The 16,128-nt window shown below is 39.3% G+C and overlaps 1 protein-coding gene and 1 long non-coding RNA gene across 5 annotated transcripts in view; one reads left to right on the forward strand and one right to left on the reverse strand.

Moving 5' to 3' along the window:
• LOC135523135 (uncharacterized) overlaps nt 1–4,936 on the reverse strand; it is a 17,712-nt gene extending 12,776 nt beyond the window's left edge. The window contains exons 1-2 of the long non-coding RNA XR_010452791.1: nt 4,846–4,936; nt 4,621–4,709 (exon numbers count right to left, since the gene is read on the reverse strand). This is a non-coding gene — a long non-coding RNA (uncharacterized LOC135523135). The remainder of the gene's footprint in view (nt 1–4,620; nt 4,710–4,845) is intronic.
• Nucleotides 3,576–15,385, forward strand: traf1 (TNF receptor-associated factor 1). 4 transcript variants are annotated; one of them, XM_064949555.1, is made up of 11 exons: nt 3,576–3,619; nt 4,867–5,023; nt 5,258–5,342; nt 7,808–7,906; nt 9,924–10,085; nt 11,069–11,128; nt 11,264–11,332; nt 11,458–11,931; nt 13,846–14,029; nt 14,309–14,457; nt 14,716–15,383. In XM_064949555.1, exons 3-11 carry the CDS (start codon nt 5,283–5,285, stop codon nt 14,932–14,934), a joined length of 1,476 nt encoding a protein of 491 aa, XP_064805627.1. In that variant the 5' UTR covers nt 3,576–3,619; nt 4,867–5,023; nt 5,258–5,282; the 3' UTR covers nt 14,935–15,383. The 4 variants fall into 4 exon arrangements, with proteins under 4 accessions (XP_064805627.1, XP_064805789.1, XP_064805544.1 ...); XM_064949717.1 differs by lacking the exon at nt 3,576–3,619 and having other exon boundaries at nt 4,703–5,023; nt 14,309–14,324; nt 14,416–14,457; nt 14,716–14,848; XM_064949472.1 differs by lacking the exon at nt 3,576–3,619 and having other exon boundaries at nt 4,703–5,023; nt 14,716–15,385.
• Nucleotides 15,386–16,128: the final 743 nt, after the last annotated feature.

Here is a 16,128-nt window from a genome sequence, read left to right on the forward strand (position 1 = left end):
AATCCATGATTCCACAAACTTTTTTTAACCTTTATTTAACTAGGCAAGTCAGTTCAGAACAAATTCTTATTTACAATGACGGCCTACCCCGGCCAAACCCGGAAGACGCTGGGCCAATTGTGCGACGCCCTATGGGACTCCCAATCACATCCAGATCTGATACAACCTGGATTCAAACCAGGACTTGCACTTAGATGCAGTGCCCTAGACCGCTGCACCACTCGGGAGCCCAAGTGGTGATGAGAAAGACATTGAAACAAAACATTCTCAATAAGAGACTACTGTCAGTTTGTAATTTTGGGGAGGTACAAAAATATGTCTATTCTACATAAATAGGCTGCTATAATATATTAGAAATAGAATATCCTCCCTAAAAATTAGTTAGTCTGTGACTTTAATGACCTCTGGAACCTCTAGTGGTGATCTGTTGAACTGCATCCTTATCCAAGACCCTAATAGCCCTAACCCACCATCCGTGGAAGTTACTAAGGCGTGAAATTGTGCATGTCCTTCATTATAACTCCCCCTTAGGAAGACGACTGACTTCTGCTGTTCTCATCGTTTTTCCCCTAAATGCACATTGTCCATCACCGTTCCCTTTCGGTTCATTTTTCTTTTTGTTTATGAACCAAAAAATAGGCAGAAATGGTTTGTTTTGTGGAACGGAATGAGACCAGGTAGACATTTGTAAACAGTCTATCATATACTACAATGACTATTAGCTCAGGATGTTTTCAATCTAAACCAACTGTCCTGACTGGGCTATTTCCCTGGATGTCCATGGCTTTTTCTTGAATCCTGCTACTGTGTTTGAATGTTCTCAACAGCATTTATGAAATATTCATTTTCTTGGTGTATGTATGCTTGGTGCGTTGGAACTATTTCTGTGTCATCCCTATTTTGTATTATCTGTCTCCAGTTGACATATTTATGCCTGGTAATTACTCTTCAAGTCAGGGAAGCTAGAACAAGGCTTTCTGGAGCAGGGCTCATAAGCAGGTAATTGAAAAGATGAGCCTAGAATAGATTGTGCGTGTGTGTGTCTCTCTCTCCCTCTCTTTCTCTCTTTTTTTCTCTCTCCTCTCTTCTTCTCTTTCTCTCTCTCTTTCTCTCTCTCTCTCCCCCCCTTCTTTCTCTCTCTCTCCCTCTCTCTCTCTCTCTCTCTCTCTCTCTCTCTCTCAAAGCCTACTTTCTGGACACTTTGACCACTTGATATAATATGAGCTCTCTCTTGCAGGCATCTTTAAGTGTTGCAATCAAGCGTTACAGACCAGGAATGGTGAGACGGTGCCTTTAGAAATGTCAGTGGGAAGTTAGCCTGGTTTAGAAACAAGGTAGGATAGACGGTGATGCGGGTACTTAAATAGTTTAATCTCCTGATTGGTAGAAGTTATTTCTGTTCTGCAATATTTTTAGGAGGACAAAATACTTAATAGTTTAAAAACTACAAATGGTATCAACAGCTGCAATCTATGTGTGGTATGTCTACATGTTTTAGAAATGGAATGGGGTGTCTAGCTTAAAAGGTTTAAGATAAATTGTGGTCTAAAGAATAGTAGGGAGAAGAAGTATGTTGAATGTCTAGAGCAGTCTTGAAGCAAGCACATTAGTTATGGCTCTAGGCGCAACAAACCTTTGTCAATGAGGAAGCTAAGAATTAAGAATTCAATGGCTGGATGGAATAACCTATGACATCCAAGCATCATTATGCAATTCACAACAGGAAATTATGGCACCAGGAAACAAGTAGTTGGTGAATAAACTGTGTGTGCCCCATCCAGCCAAACACTCTAATTATCCCACCATGTTGCAGCAATAGACTCATTGGGTGAAGTATTTGAAAATGACATTCTGACAGCACAGGGCTGTTGTGTGATTACAAGAGAAAATGGGGAGCGATATGGTGTGTTGAGCCACTGTCATCATTACCCTATAAAAAGCCTGTGTTCCTGCTGTTCTGTTTCTCAGCAGACGTGGGTTCAAATACTATTGGAAATATTTAAAATGCTTTAGCTCTAGTTTGCTCAACTCTGCCTGGAGTACAAAATGGGAGGGGATTGCACTCGTGTTCTATTGGTTCCATTGTGCCAGGCAAGCTCAAATTAAGCCCAGATAAAGTTTTTGAAATAATTTGAAATAGTATTTGATTTGAACCCAGGTCTGTTCCTTATCAGGGCTATCAGAGTCAGTGAAGTACAGAGACAGTACAGTTGATGTTTACAGCAACTCTCAGTTCTTTGTGTTCAGACTGAACTGCATACACCACAAGTTACTGACACAAACGGTCAGTTCTAGAAAATTTCTCCTATTTAAGGAGGTGTCCAAGTAATGTGTAAAACAAAAGGGGTGGAGAGTTAGTGACGTATAGGTTGACTCATAACGCGCATTGTTATACTGGTGGATTTAGGGTCATGATATATTGGTTGGATGAAGGGCGGGTGGGTTGCGGCCAGGTTGAATAAAGAGAAACAATACCTTAAAAAAATCTGTAAATGTATCATTCTAGTGCAATTCATATCTGTAAGCTACATTTATTTTTTTTCTCATTATTTGAGGCTATCTGGCATTAGTGCATAAGCCTAATCTTTAGGGCCAAACTATATGCGTGCCAAGTAGCCTACACCCCAAAAGCCAAATGGCTGAAAAACTTTGATTCACAGAGGCAAAAAGAACAATGCTTGAGTTGAATTCAATAAGAGAAAAGCTGTGAAATGGAGAGTTGAAAATAAAGACAACGGAGGGACATTAAAGTAACGTTTGGTAAAGTTTTGGTGAAGTGGTAAAAGAGGGTGATAGCAGTGCTGGCGATGTTATGTGTGAGGATGCTATATCATCATCCTCTTTTACCACTTCACCAAAACTTTACCTGCCTGTTGCTATTTGGCGCACATAAAGTTAGGCCCTAAAGCTTAGGCTTACTCACTAATGCCGAACAATAATGAATGTAAAACCTCAATGTAGCCTCCAGATATAAACTGCACAACAATTATACATTTATGGATTTCTTAAGGTATTGTTTTCTCTTTATTACGATTTTACTTGAATATGCTTTAGAGCTATTATAACTTTAATTTGAATGTGCAAATGTTTAAGCAAGAGCAGTCCAATAGGTTTTATATTATTTGTGTTCTCATGTGGTTGTAGCACAGATGGAAGAAGGAGCCCGTTGTCTCACCAGATGTATAAATCTGAAGCATCCATTTAGAACTTCCACTCACCACCAAATATGGAGATGAGAGGAAGTCCAGTGGCAGAAATTGAGAGAAGATGGAGCTAGATGAAATTTGGCCGACATTCTGCGGATGTTCTTATCATGAAACATTCAATCTCAATACCAATACAGTTTTTTGTTCCAAAAACTAGAGTCTGTTACGAACAGAGTGCAATGAGTTTTGTCAACTTAAAAATTGCATCGTTAGGAGTGCAAAGGCGAATTGAGTTATTGCACACACACACACTTCACAGAGTAGGCGTTCCCTAATGGAATTATGCAAATACATGCAAGAAAGAGCCAATAGGATCTCGCTAGCTTGTGCTTGGCTCTGACCACTTCCTTACTTGTTCTGCCCACTATGTTTCACTTTCTCCCATTGGTAACAACATCGGTGGTGTATCTCAGGTTAGTTACTAGTATCTTTGGTTGTACTGTACAGTGCTTCAACTTTGAACAGATTATTTTAGAATAATACCAATGTGAATAGAAAATATGCTCTTTTGCCAAGAACAATGGATCTTGTGAATGCTCCTGTAAACTGCACTTTTAAAACATCCTTGCACATCACTTGCATCACTGTTAGTTTTGCCATGACAGCCTGTTGCCATGCAACAACAAAGCAGATAGTTATGGTTCATTTTTATGGGACCTTTTGAGGAGTCAATGCTTATGCCATATTATGTGTTGTGTGTTGTTTTTTACAACTGTCATGTTTTAGTAATGTGCTCATTATTGTAATCATCTTCAGTTACCTAATTGAGTTATTCTGTATAATGACAAAAAACTTTTTTTACTGACAGTAACAGCAACAATAGGCAAACTTCTCAGGGGCCTCTACCACAAGGTTGTGTTCGGTGTTGAGTGACAGGATGTGTGGAAATGATAGAACAGGGACTTTCCTATTTGGCGGATGTGACGGTCATGGAGGCAATTGAACCCCCTCGCGATTTCTGAGAAATAGGTTACAATAACTGTGTGTGTGTTTGAGGGAGAGGGGGGGGGGAGAGGGATTGGGGAGAGGGGGAGGGAGAGAGAGGGGGAGGGGGAGAGAGAGAGAAGGGGGGAGAGGGCGAGGGAGAAAGCTTGAGAGAGAGTGAGACAGAAAGAGAGAAAGGGGGAGAGTGAGAGGCAAAGAAAGAAAGAAAGAAAGAAAGAAAGAAAGAAAGAAAGAAAAAGAAAGAAAGAAAGGAGAGAGAGAGAGAGAGAAAGAGACAGAGAGAGATAGAGAGGGAAAGAAAGAAAGAATGAGAGAGAGGAGAGTGAGAGAGAGAGAGAGAGAAAGAGACAGAGAGAGATAGAGAGAGAGAGAAAGCGTAGGGTAGGGGGTAATAGCATTACGTAAGCTGGCTCCTGGAAATATTTACCCCTCATTTGCACACCATGCTTGGAGTTGATGCCTTACTCACCGTAAAGTACAAGATTGCTCGGCACCACACATGGGGTTTTAACACGTTTCCAGGTTACCACAGGGGGGAAATCCACGGTAGTTTTCTCGCTTCAAAAAGGTTACAAAGGTTGACACTATTTAATGGACACATCATATATTAGGAGAGAATAGTGACAATTACCATCTTAAACATAACTTGGTGAATTATAAATGGAGTCTAGTTTAAAACCGACTGGCAACTTACACAATGATCCATCTGCACCAGGTGAAAATGAGTATCCTTCTGGATTTCCTCAAAGTATTTGCGATGATGTACCCCAGCAGAAGTACCTGTGCAGCAACTGTAATAACGTACTGAATGAGGCACGTCAGACTTTGTGCGGCCACCGCTACTGCCTCGCTTGTGTCAGTTGGTTAGTGAGGTAAGGCATTTAAATTACTTATATTCAAAGTTTTGTGAAACATCTTCAACAATTACCAAAGTTAACAATTTCCTCATTTATCATCCACTCTCTTGCCAGTGTCTAACACAGCCTACAACTTCCCTTTTTTGCCATTCCCTTAATTAAATTAAGTTAAGATATTACAATTCTGTTAACATATCTGTGTATATTGTATTGTAAATCTAATCCCATGTGTTCATTGTTGTTATTTAGTAATAACAACAACCTTGTTTGCAAGATGTGCAAAGAAGAAGATCCAAGCTCAGAGAGTGAAACAAGCATACTGACATCAGACAATGTATGTAAAGTATTACTGCACTTTGATTAAATGCTGTCATAGCACAAGTGGATAGAATTGAATGATACAGCAAGCCTATATGACCTTGAGTATGGGCAACAAAAACATTAAGGTACGGATAAGTTACTGCAAAAAAAAATGCTTTAACAACACATTAAAGAGGCAATCTAGGTTTGGTAAATTCTTTTTTAACTTTTACATTTATGATATACGTTGGACGAGTTTAATCCAAAGGGAAACCGTTGTTGGAGAGTCCCCCATGCCCCTGTATCTTTACATAGAGGTGTGATGATAATTTCCATTCTTCATTATTTGACTATTATGCATGGTACAGACGCCAAGGTACTGCTCTAATATAGAAAAGCAAGATTACATTTATTCCTAAATACACATTAAAATAGAGGCTCTACAACAGTATAATATTGGTGCTTCTAGTGTTATCCCAAGCACTCTCCTTCTATCTACCTTCTTCAGATTTCCATCTACCTTCCATCTACCATCCATCTACCTTCCTCAACCTTCCAGCTACCTTCCATCTACCATCCAATCTACCTTCCATCTACCATCCAATCTACCTTCCATCTACCTTCCCTTACCTTTCAAATATTCTCTGTGATTTACCTTTAATATACCTTCCATCTACCATCCATCTACCTTCCATCTACCTTCCATCTACCATCCAATCTACCTTCCATCTACCTTCCCTTACCTTTCAAATATTCTCTGTGATTTACCTTTAATATACCTTCCATCTACCATCCATCTACCTTCCATCTACCTTCCATCTACCATCCAATCTACCTTCCATCTACCTTCCCTTACCTTTCAAATATTCTCTGTGATTTACCTTTAATATACCTTCCATCTACCATCCATCTACCTTCCATCTACCATCCATCTACCTTCCATCTACGTCTGGCATTTAATCCTTTCTATTCCTACACAAAATAAATGTGCAATAGTAAATATTGTATCTGGATAGATAAAATGATTTACTATTGTCTGACATATGCAACATTTACTGTGAATGCAATCTCTGCTAAAGCGGGAACATCAGCTTTAATTATATTTCTACTGCACTGTAGCGCAACTCTTCAGCGCTACAGATTGAATAGTGCCCTAGATATTGTTTAAAACACTGACAATTGAGTTATACTTTTCAGCTCCCCAAAACAGGAAACTCATAGGTCTGACATTGGCAGTGACATAATCTACCCCCTCTAATCAGAGTTTATATTCTGATTTTAGCTGAATTCTCACCAGAGAATTGCATTGACACAAACTATTTCACTGTTCTGGTCTAAGTCTTCTCAGAAGAATGTAAGAATTGAGAAAGACAATCAATGTGAAGAGATTGCTGGAGTGGAGTGCAGTGGTGTAATTAGAATGGCTGTAGAGTTCACAGCGTTGAACAAGTTGAAATGTGTCTGATGTAAATTAGTCCACTGCTGAGGTTCTGAGTCCATAGAAAAATAATGACTAAAAAGGACATTCCCATTCATGTCAAAATGCAGTGTTATTTTTCTATGGCGGAGACATGTGTCTCACCAAAAAATGACTAGTGAATAGTAATATGTTAAGTCAGCAGGTAACATAAAACTAATACTTCAGCATGTGTGACATATAACTACAATGGTTAAAAGGTATTATTTTTCATAATACCATATTAATGAGCCCATGTTGGTCATCACTGTAACCGAATGCTTCTGATCCAAGTCTAAGCCCAGAAGAAGGTGGTTCAGCATGAGCTCCTCCCATCATCCTATGCAGAACAGCAGACGGCCCATAATCAGCTCACTTGTTTAATTAGGATTTTGGTCTGTCGTGCTAAAATAATAGGCTCGTAGTATATTCATATCAATATGACGGAACATTTGGAAAAATCTATTTTCATAGCGGATGACTCCTATATTTTGATTCAATCGGGTTAATGAGCCACATTGAATACTTAGTGAGCATCACAGTGGAATGGAAACTAATTGCTGAAGCTTATAACAGTAACTCACATTTTTTACCTTACATTTAGCATTAATCTTCCCTTTTCTATGGTCACAAAGCAAAGGCTTGACTGCCTCCAACTGTTCCTTCCACAGTGGGTGCATTGTTGGTCGTCAGTTTTCACTAGCTATTGTAATATTGAATGATTATTATGATGATGATTAAAGCGATAGAATGGCTCTGTGTGTTTATTGCTTCTGAAATCTAACAGTATAGAGACACAGACAGCAGCACTTCAAAGATCCACTTCAAACTGTATCAACTCAGAACAATGACAGCCGGAAAACGTTGTCGTTCAAACCAGTTTAGCACTGAAGAAATCGGCAGTGTGATATATAGAAATCCGGCCATTCTTTATTATGCATAAACATTTTCCCTCTGAGGAATAAAGTGATTTAAAGTGGAAGTACTGAATTATTAATTGAAGTACTGAAAGTTGATCATCTTTCTCCTATGTGTTACATCAGTTATTCAGTGATTCAGCCATCAATAAGGAGATCTTGGAGTTGAAAGTGCATTGTGCTAACCAAGGTTGCTCCTGGAGGAGTATTCTCAAGGACTTTGAGGTATTGACACTTTTTTATACATTTGAAGGATACATTTAAGAATGACTTTTTTGTGTGACAGTGGCACTCATATACAGTACCAGTCAAAAGTTTGGACACACCTACCTAGAATAATAGTGAAGACATCAAAATTATAAAATAACACATATGTAGTTATGTAGTAACAAAAAAAGTGTTAAACAAATCTAAATATATTTTATATTTGAGATTCTTCAAAGTAGCCACCCTTTGCCTTGATGACAGCTTTGCCCACTCTTGGCATTCTCAAAACCAGCTTCATGAGGAATGCTTTTCCAACTGTCTTGAAGGAGTTCTCACATTTGCAGTGTGTATCACTGCAGAATGCTGTGGTATGCTGGTTAAGTGTGCATTGAATTCTAAATAAATCACTGATAGTGTCACCAGCAAAGCACCCCCACACCATCACACCTCCTCCTCCATGCTTCACGGTGGGAACCACACATGCAGAGATCATCCGTTCGCCTACTCTGCATCTCACAAAGACACAGAGGTCATCAGACCAAAGGACAGATTTCCACTAGTCTAATGTCCATTGCTCCTTTCTTGGCCCAAGCAAGTTTCTTCTTCTTATTGGTGTCCTTTAGTAGTGGTTACTTTGCAGCAATTCGATCATGAAGGCCTGATTCACGCAGTCTCCTCTGAACAGTTGGTGTTGAGATGTGTCTGTTACTTGAACTATGTGAAGCATTTATTTGGGCTGCAATCTGAGGTGCAGTTAACTCCAATTAACTTATCCTCTGCAGAAGAGGTAACTCTAGGTGTTCCTTTCCTGTGCTGATCCTCATGAGAGCCAGTTTCATCATAGCGCTTGATGGTTTTTGCAACTGCACTTGAAGAAACTTTAAAAGTTCTCGGAATGTTCCGGATTGACTGACCTTCATGTCTTAAAGTAATGATGATTGTCATTTCTCTTTGCTTATTTGAGCTTATTTACTAAATAGGGCTATCTTCTGTATACCGCCCCTACCTTGTCACACGACAACTGATTGGCTCAAACGCATTAAGAAGGAAAGAAGTTCCACAAATGAACTTTTATCAAGGCACATTTGTTAATTGAAATGCATTCCAGGTGACTACCTCATGAAGTTGTGTCGTTGTATGTGTCGAACTGCTTTGCTTTATCTTGGCCAGGTCGCAATTGTACATGAGAACTTGTTCTCAACTTGCCTACCTGGTTAAATAAAGGTAAAATAAAATAAAATAAATAAATAAAAAAGTTGGTTGAGAGAATGCCAGGAGTGTGCATAGCTGTCATCATGTCAAAGGGTGGGACTTTAAAGAATCTCAAATATAAAATATATTTTGATTTGTTTGGACACTACATGATTGCATATGTGTTATTTCATAGTTTTGATGTCTTCACTATTATCCTACAATGTAGAAAACAGTACAAATTAAGAAAGACCCTTGAATGAGTAGGTGTGTCCAAGCCTTTGACTGGTGCTGTAGCTTTATTTTTTATTAAAAAATACACTGTAATTTGTAGGTAAAATGTTAAATGTTTTTTACAGTAGTTGCATAATTAGATCAGGATCAGGGGCCAATATGTAATCTAAACTAAATTAAAATGCCAAGTCCTCTTGTAACCCAAATCTTTTAAATTGGTACCAAAATAATTCAAAGATTTTTAGAGCTAAGTTATTTCGATCACAATGCTACAATTCTAATAAGGACAGTACTTAGTGATTATACATCATCCAATGCTGCTAAGATAATTAGGTTGTTTATTACAAGTATATCATCTCATAAAGTTTAGTTGAAATGTTGCCATTGAAAGTTTATTTGAAAAGAAGGGGAAACAGAATCTAATAAAAATAACAAAGGCCTATTTTGAATGATCTAGATCAAAATGACCTATGATGGCTGATATTGATTTTGCACTGAGATCAAGATGTTGAGGATGACATTGATTGATTCACTGAAATGTTGTGCTGAGCTCGGTTTGGTTATAGATTGCTTTGTTGTCCTTTCTAAATTGTCTTGAATCCTCGTTCAGGAGCACCAGGGGCAGTGTGAGTATGCCCTAATCCCCTGCAACATAGGCTGTGGTCACATGGTGCTGCGAAAGGCCTTGGCCTGTCACCTGGAGAAGGCCTGTCCAAACAACATGTCAGTGTGCCCCGCATGCTGCCACTCTTTGCGCCCCATAGAGCTACAGGTAAGACTGGCCCAAAGAATCCAGTTCCAGACGTGCATTCAGTAGCTGTCAAACTAACCACCTCGCCTGAGTTGCAAATACTGACACTAACAGGTCTCGCTGACATTCTGAGATGTTCAGCCCTGGTATGAAGTGTTTTTCCTCCTACAAAATGGTTAGATAAGAGGTAAAGAGTTCCATGAGTTTTGAAAGTTTGGAACACACCCAATAAAAATGTAGTGCTTGCTGACTAATGGAGTTATGGAAAGAAATAGCCAGATACTGTTTCCTGTGGCTCTAAACTGCAGGAGTTACAGAGTTGGGAATTCGAAAAAAAATATGTTGGAATATTTCTCTAGTAAAAAAAAACATTGGCTGGGGTCTTGGAGATGGGGTCAGTGTGACATTGGAGGGGTCCCTGCAGCGCAGCTGAAGCCGCAGGGTCTCTAGTGTTTACTGCTGCCCCATATTCCCTTTCGCCAGTGATCTGAGTAGGGCGGAGGCTGCCGAGAGCGTTGGACTGCAGCAAAGGGGAGCAGAAAGCCACAGAACACTTTAGACTCAAGTAAAGTTAGGTTAACCATTAGGGGGTAGGGCATCATGTTTCGGGGTAAAATGTATACAAGGGATTGTTAGAACCGACTGCAAAAGCTTTAAGTGCATACTACTCACAGTAATACTGTACTACTTAAGTAATTTATTTAACTAGGCAAGTCAGTTAAGAACAAATTCTTATTTTCAATGACAGCCTAGGAACAGTGGGTTAACTGCCTGTTCAGGGGCAGTTTGGAGATTTGAACTTGCAACCTTTCGGTTACTAGTCCAACAGTCTAACCGCTAGGCTCCCCTGCCGCCCCAAAATACTGTACTACTTTACTGTTCTACTGTTCTACAATGGTATTACTAGATACCTCGTGTAGCTATTGATTCTATGAAAGAAACTGTAGGCCTACAGATGACTGTTTCTCTCAATATCTTCAGCATTTTTGTGTGTTATTTTACAGACACACTCATGTCACAGTCTTGGAGAGGAAAAAGCGGATGAAAAACAAAGAAAGGGAAAGGTAGGAAAAAATATGTTTGTTCTTAATGTAGCGCCTGTCAAATCCAATGATGTTATTTGTTGTATAGCTGATGGTTGTTGTGAAACACTTCTTTGTTGCCACATGTTAATTGTCAAAATTGTCTTGATTCTACAGAGTAATCCTCTTCCAGGTTCCAAGGGGAAAGAGTATTGTGTTTTCTCTGAAGTTGGTTGCACATTTAAGGTATTCTATTAATGCCATTACTGCATTATAATAAATGGGGCATCAAATAAAAATAATGTGGCAAATAAGAAAGCTTTTGCAGTACAGTTATTGACATTTTTGCCTTCTAATCCCATGTATTTTAGGGGACCACAGAGAAGCTGAGAGTGCATGAGAACAGCAGCCATGTTGGCCACCTTCAGCTCCTGCTGCGTGCTGCGACCACCAGCAGCAGTGACCTGCAGGCCTCCCCACTAACAGCCCCTGCCCCAGGCAAGGAGAACAGGGCTATGGATGAGCAGCTGCCCCATCTCAGAGACACTCTGTCTGGCCTGAGACTCCATTGGGACATGGGACTATTAAAGGGGGAAGGGGAGCTGGAGACGGAAGGAGGGGACGGAAGGAATAGCTCGGCAGCTCACAGCCTGCGAGATGATGACCAGGTGACCATACTCTTGGACCTAGGGCGGCAGATAGACACACTGCAGCAGAGGGTCCAGATATCTGAGAACATCATCTCCGTCCTGAACAGGGAGGTGGAGAAGACCCAGCTGAGCATGAAGGCTGTGGAGAGGGAGAACCAGAGCAACCAGGAAATGATTTATCACTTAGAAATAAAGGTACAGTATATCTTGAGTTCGAGCATAAACTCATCTTTCTGGACCAGCTGATTCATTCCAGAGCATGCCGTGAACTTCCAAAAAGTTGAATCACACTCCAATAAGTTCAGTTGAATTATACTTCGTTAAACAACTATTAAGAAGTGCATGCGTCTACTGTCCTCCCAAATTGTAGAAAAGTAGGCTAATACGTTCAAGAAAGTAACTTTTCTGATGCTCCTAATTTGCAGCGGTGGAATTGTAGACTAAGTATTGCTGCATACACCAACTATTCTTGAATAGCATAATAAAATGCTGGTCTGGCTGGCTGAACAGTGATGGGGAAAAGAAATCCTCAAATGTCACATATTGGTCGGAAAAACGGACTGTTGTCAAGAATGAATTTGGCCTTCCTGAAAAATATCAATTTATATGCCGCTTCTGCAAGCATTCCTCCCTGACTCTTAGAGTAGACAGCCTCTTCTCATGTAGCAGTACATACTGATGTAGGATCTTAATTTGAGCCAGTTTCCTACAGCAGGAAAATAATCCTGCAGCAACAGGAAATGTGAATCATTATGTGGATTATAATTAATAGATATTTTGTAGTGGTTGATACATTTTTCGTAAGGAAAAATCAAGTCTGAAATTTCAAAGTGGACATTACCAACTTTAGAAGCCCTTTTAACCCTGAAAATACACTAAGAGTTAAATATTTCCTGAATTACAGGAATGTTCTCCTGCAACAGAGTGATCAAATGAAGATCCTACATCTGTAGAATACAATAGGTACTTTATTTATCCCAAGGGGACATTTAATGTCAAACAGCAGCAGACAAAAAATACACATTTATGAGACAAAAAAGTGGAATAGAAAATCAGAAGCCATAAAAAGTGCCATAAACATGCCATAAATGGCTTAAGAATGCACAAGCTACTGTTGATGGGAGTCAGTTGATGAAAATCACAATTCAACAACCCCCTTACTCATAATGAATAGGAAAAGAGATGTCATTATTCAGTGACAGCTGTGGGGATTTCAGCTTTTGGGGGATTTCCTACTGTAACTCTGAGTAAATATTTGATAAATCTGTTCTTAAGAAGCCCGCCCCTGGAGAGAAAATTGTATGTTTTGAAGTAAATTTCTTGCAATTCTACACATTTTGCCATGACTTATGTGATGTTAATGATCTGAGTAAGAGTGACTAAGAAAATCAATGTGGGATCCCTGGAGGTCAGGGCCCCTGGGCACATTCTCTGTGCCCGGTTGCTATTTGGCCATGATTACTTCAAGTATAGATAACTGGTTAAACTAATTTACCAATCTAAATATTGTAAACTGACATGGCTAATTGAGACACAACCAACTGTGGAACTTTTACCTTGTGTGTTCTAATATTGTAACCCTCAACGGTAAGTTGAGACCCTGACTGAGTTCCTAAAACATTAAAAAAGTTATTATTACATTTTTTGGGTCGAGGACCCCCTAGCGGCCGGGGGGCCCTAACCGACTGATTATGTCACTTATGCCAGGAGCAGGCCCTGTTTATCAGTTGAACACATTACAATGGTCTCTGTGCTTGTTGCACTGGATACTAAAATGTGTCAGCTTAATTAACAGAAGAATATAAGGTCATTTTACATTGTCAAGAAGTTTTTATCTGTTGTATTCACTGTAAACCATATGCTCCAATATTTCTCACAAATCAAAAACATAACTTTCAAAGTGGAAATTACAAACTCCAGATGCCTTTTTTTTAATACAATTTTTAAATGTTCTGCATTGCAGGAAAGGTGTCCTGCAACATGGTGATCAAATTAACATACTACATTTGTATGTGGAGGATGTTGATAGAGTAACCTGACTATGCCTTCTTAATTGACCCAGAGGAGATTAATAAAGTTGTTTGAATTTAATTGAATATTGCCCTGTAGGTGACAGAGCAGGAGCATAGAATGGCCAGGAAAGATCTGGTCATCAGCTCCATGAAACAATGTCTCAGCGCCCACCAGGAGGTCTCTTATGACGGCACCTTCATCTGGAGGCTGTCTGACCTCAGCACCAAAATGAAGGAGGCCGTCTCTAGCCATGGGAATAGACCAAACCTGTACTCTCCAGGTACAGTAGTCTTTCAACTTGATCTAAAACATAGGAACCAGTGGTGAAGGGCAGTCTATTTCCACGGAGGGACAGTCTTCTATGCATACAGCATTAAATAGGCCTTCATTAGAAAGTGCTTCATTTCAACTAAATTGTTCTTATGTAGATGCTTTGTTGAAACATTATACAGACAGCACTGGTTCAGAGGAACCAAGGTACCTCCAATATTATTCGTATCCACTGAAACACTGGAACAAGTTCATATCAATGTGTTTGTGTCCTCTCTCCTTTTTCTAGCGTTCTACACAGCCAGGTATGGATTCAAGGTGTGCATGAGGCTGTACCTGAATGGTGACGGGGTGGGAAAAGGCACTCATATCTCTCTTTTCTTTGTGATCATGAAGGGGGAGTATGACCTACTCCTCTCATGGCCATTCAAGCACAAGGTAAGGAAGACTATCTGTGTTATATCTGTGTAACATACATCATAAATGGTTTATTTAAAGGGTTGAAGTTTTCAACTGAAATGTTATTTGAGATGTGTCTCTACAGTAGATAAAACTCGACAAAAACTCATCATGCCTCTTTTTGGATGTAGTTCTCATCTCTTTCCCTCTGCATCATTAACATTATGAAGAATGATCAGCCATCTTGTGAGTGTCTGTCAGACATGTTAATGTCTAATCAGCATATCTCCTCACCAGGTCACCTTCTTCCTGCTTGATCAGAATCACAGAGAACACGTGATTGACGCCTTCCGGCCCGATCTAACCTCCTCATCCTTCCAAAGGCCTGTCTCTGATATGAATGTGGCCAGTGGCTGCCCACTTTTCTTCCCTCTTGGTAAACTTCACTCGCCTAAGCATGCCTACTTGAAAGACGACACAATCTTCATCAAGTGTGTTGTTGACACTTCATCCTGAGCCATGCTTCAAATGATCTATCAAAGGAGGAGGAGGAGGGGGGGGGGGGTTAGAATAAGGATTAGGGAATGGGTTGGTTTTCACATCAACCTTGGTTTAGGTTATGTTGAGGACACTTTAAGGGGTCTGAGAGCTAGATATTTTTTGGCTTTACATATAAATATATATTTAATCTATTCTTTAGAAGAAGAGAAAAATCTGAAATATCTTGGATGGTTGTACTTGTATTTATGAAGGTGTATCATTTTCAGAAATAATTTCAAGACAATCAATGGGGTTTTGTTACTGCTAATTAGATATTATAATTTTGTTTAAAAAAACCTGTGAATTCATGAGATGAATAAAGAAAATATAAACACTGAATTGCATCAACCACCAATTATGTTAATATATGCCATTTAACAGATGCTTTTATCCAAACCAACTTACAGTCATGCATGCATAAATGTTACGTATGGCTGGTGCTAGGAATCGAATCTACTACCCTAGCATTACATGTGCCATGCTCTACCAACTGAGCTATAAAGGACCACCGCGTTATTTATGCTTTAAAGTGTTTTTGACAAATGTTGGTTCAGTAAGCCATGGCACCAAACACTCTCAGGTGACATTTTGGAGATTTTTATGTTACACATTGAATAAAATTGGATGCCTCTATAAGCTACTTGGTTACCATTCTCAAAACTGTCCATGCAGGTGCATGTAGGCTAATTACAACAACATCACAATGTGTTTGATTAGTTGCATTTAGAGTGCCTCAAATGTTTAACATTTAAGATAATTGTAAAAGTGTATAGCAGTACTTACAAGTAGTATATACCAGTGACATTATGGCAGAAAAGATTTAAAAAATAGAATTGTCCCCTCAACTCATCTGCTAAATGACATCTCAGCTGATCCCATAGATTTCCTCTCAGTGTAGTTCCATAAGCAAAATCCTTATAAACATACAGCAGCGCTGTGGAAGTAAACAGAGCCTTCCCATAAATGGATCTCTATAGATTTCATTCTTTTTTATTTGCTTAAGAGTAAGCTCAAATAAACAGGGCAGAATCCGCAATCCGACATCAGTGCTAGTATATGAAATCCTAGATTCTCAAGGAATTTGATTACTAGAACATATTCATGTAATGTGTGTGTTATTCATTACATACAAAAACATTAATGTATTCAGTCATGCAACATGAATGCTAC

This window comes from Oncorhynchus masou, chromosome 1 (assembly GCF_036934945.1).
Source record: "Oncorhynchus masou masou isolate Uvic2021 chromosome 1, UVic_Omas_1.1, whole genome shotgun sequence".
In the NCBI taxonomy this organism is placed as follows: domain Eukaryota; kingdom Metazoa; phylum Chordata; class Actinopteri; order Salmoniformes; family Salmonidae; genus Oncorhynchus; species Oncorhynchus masou.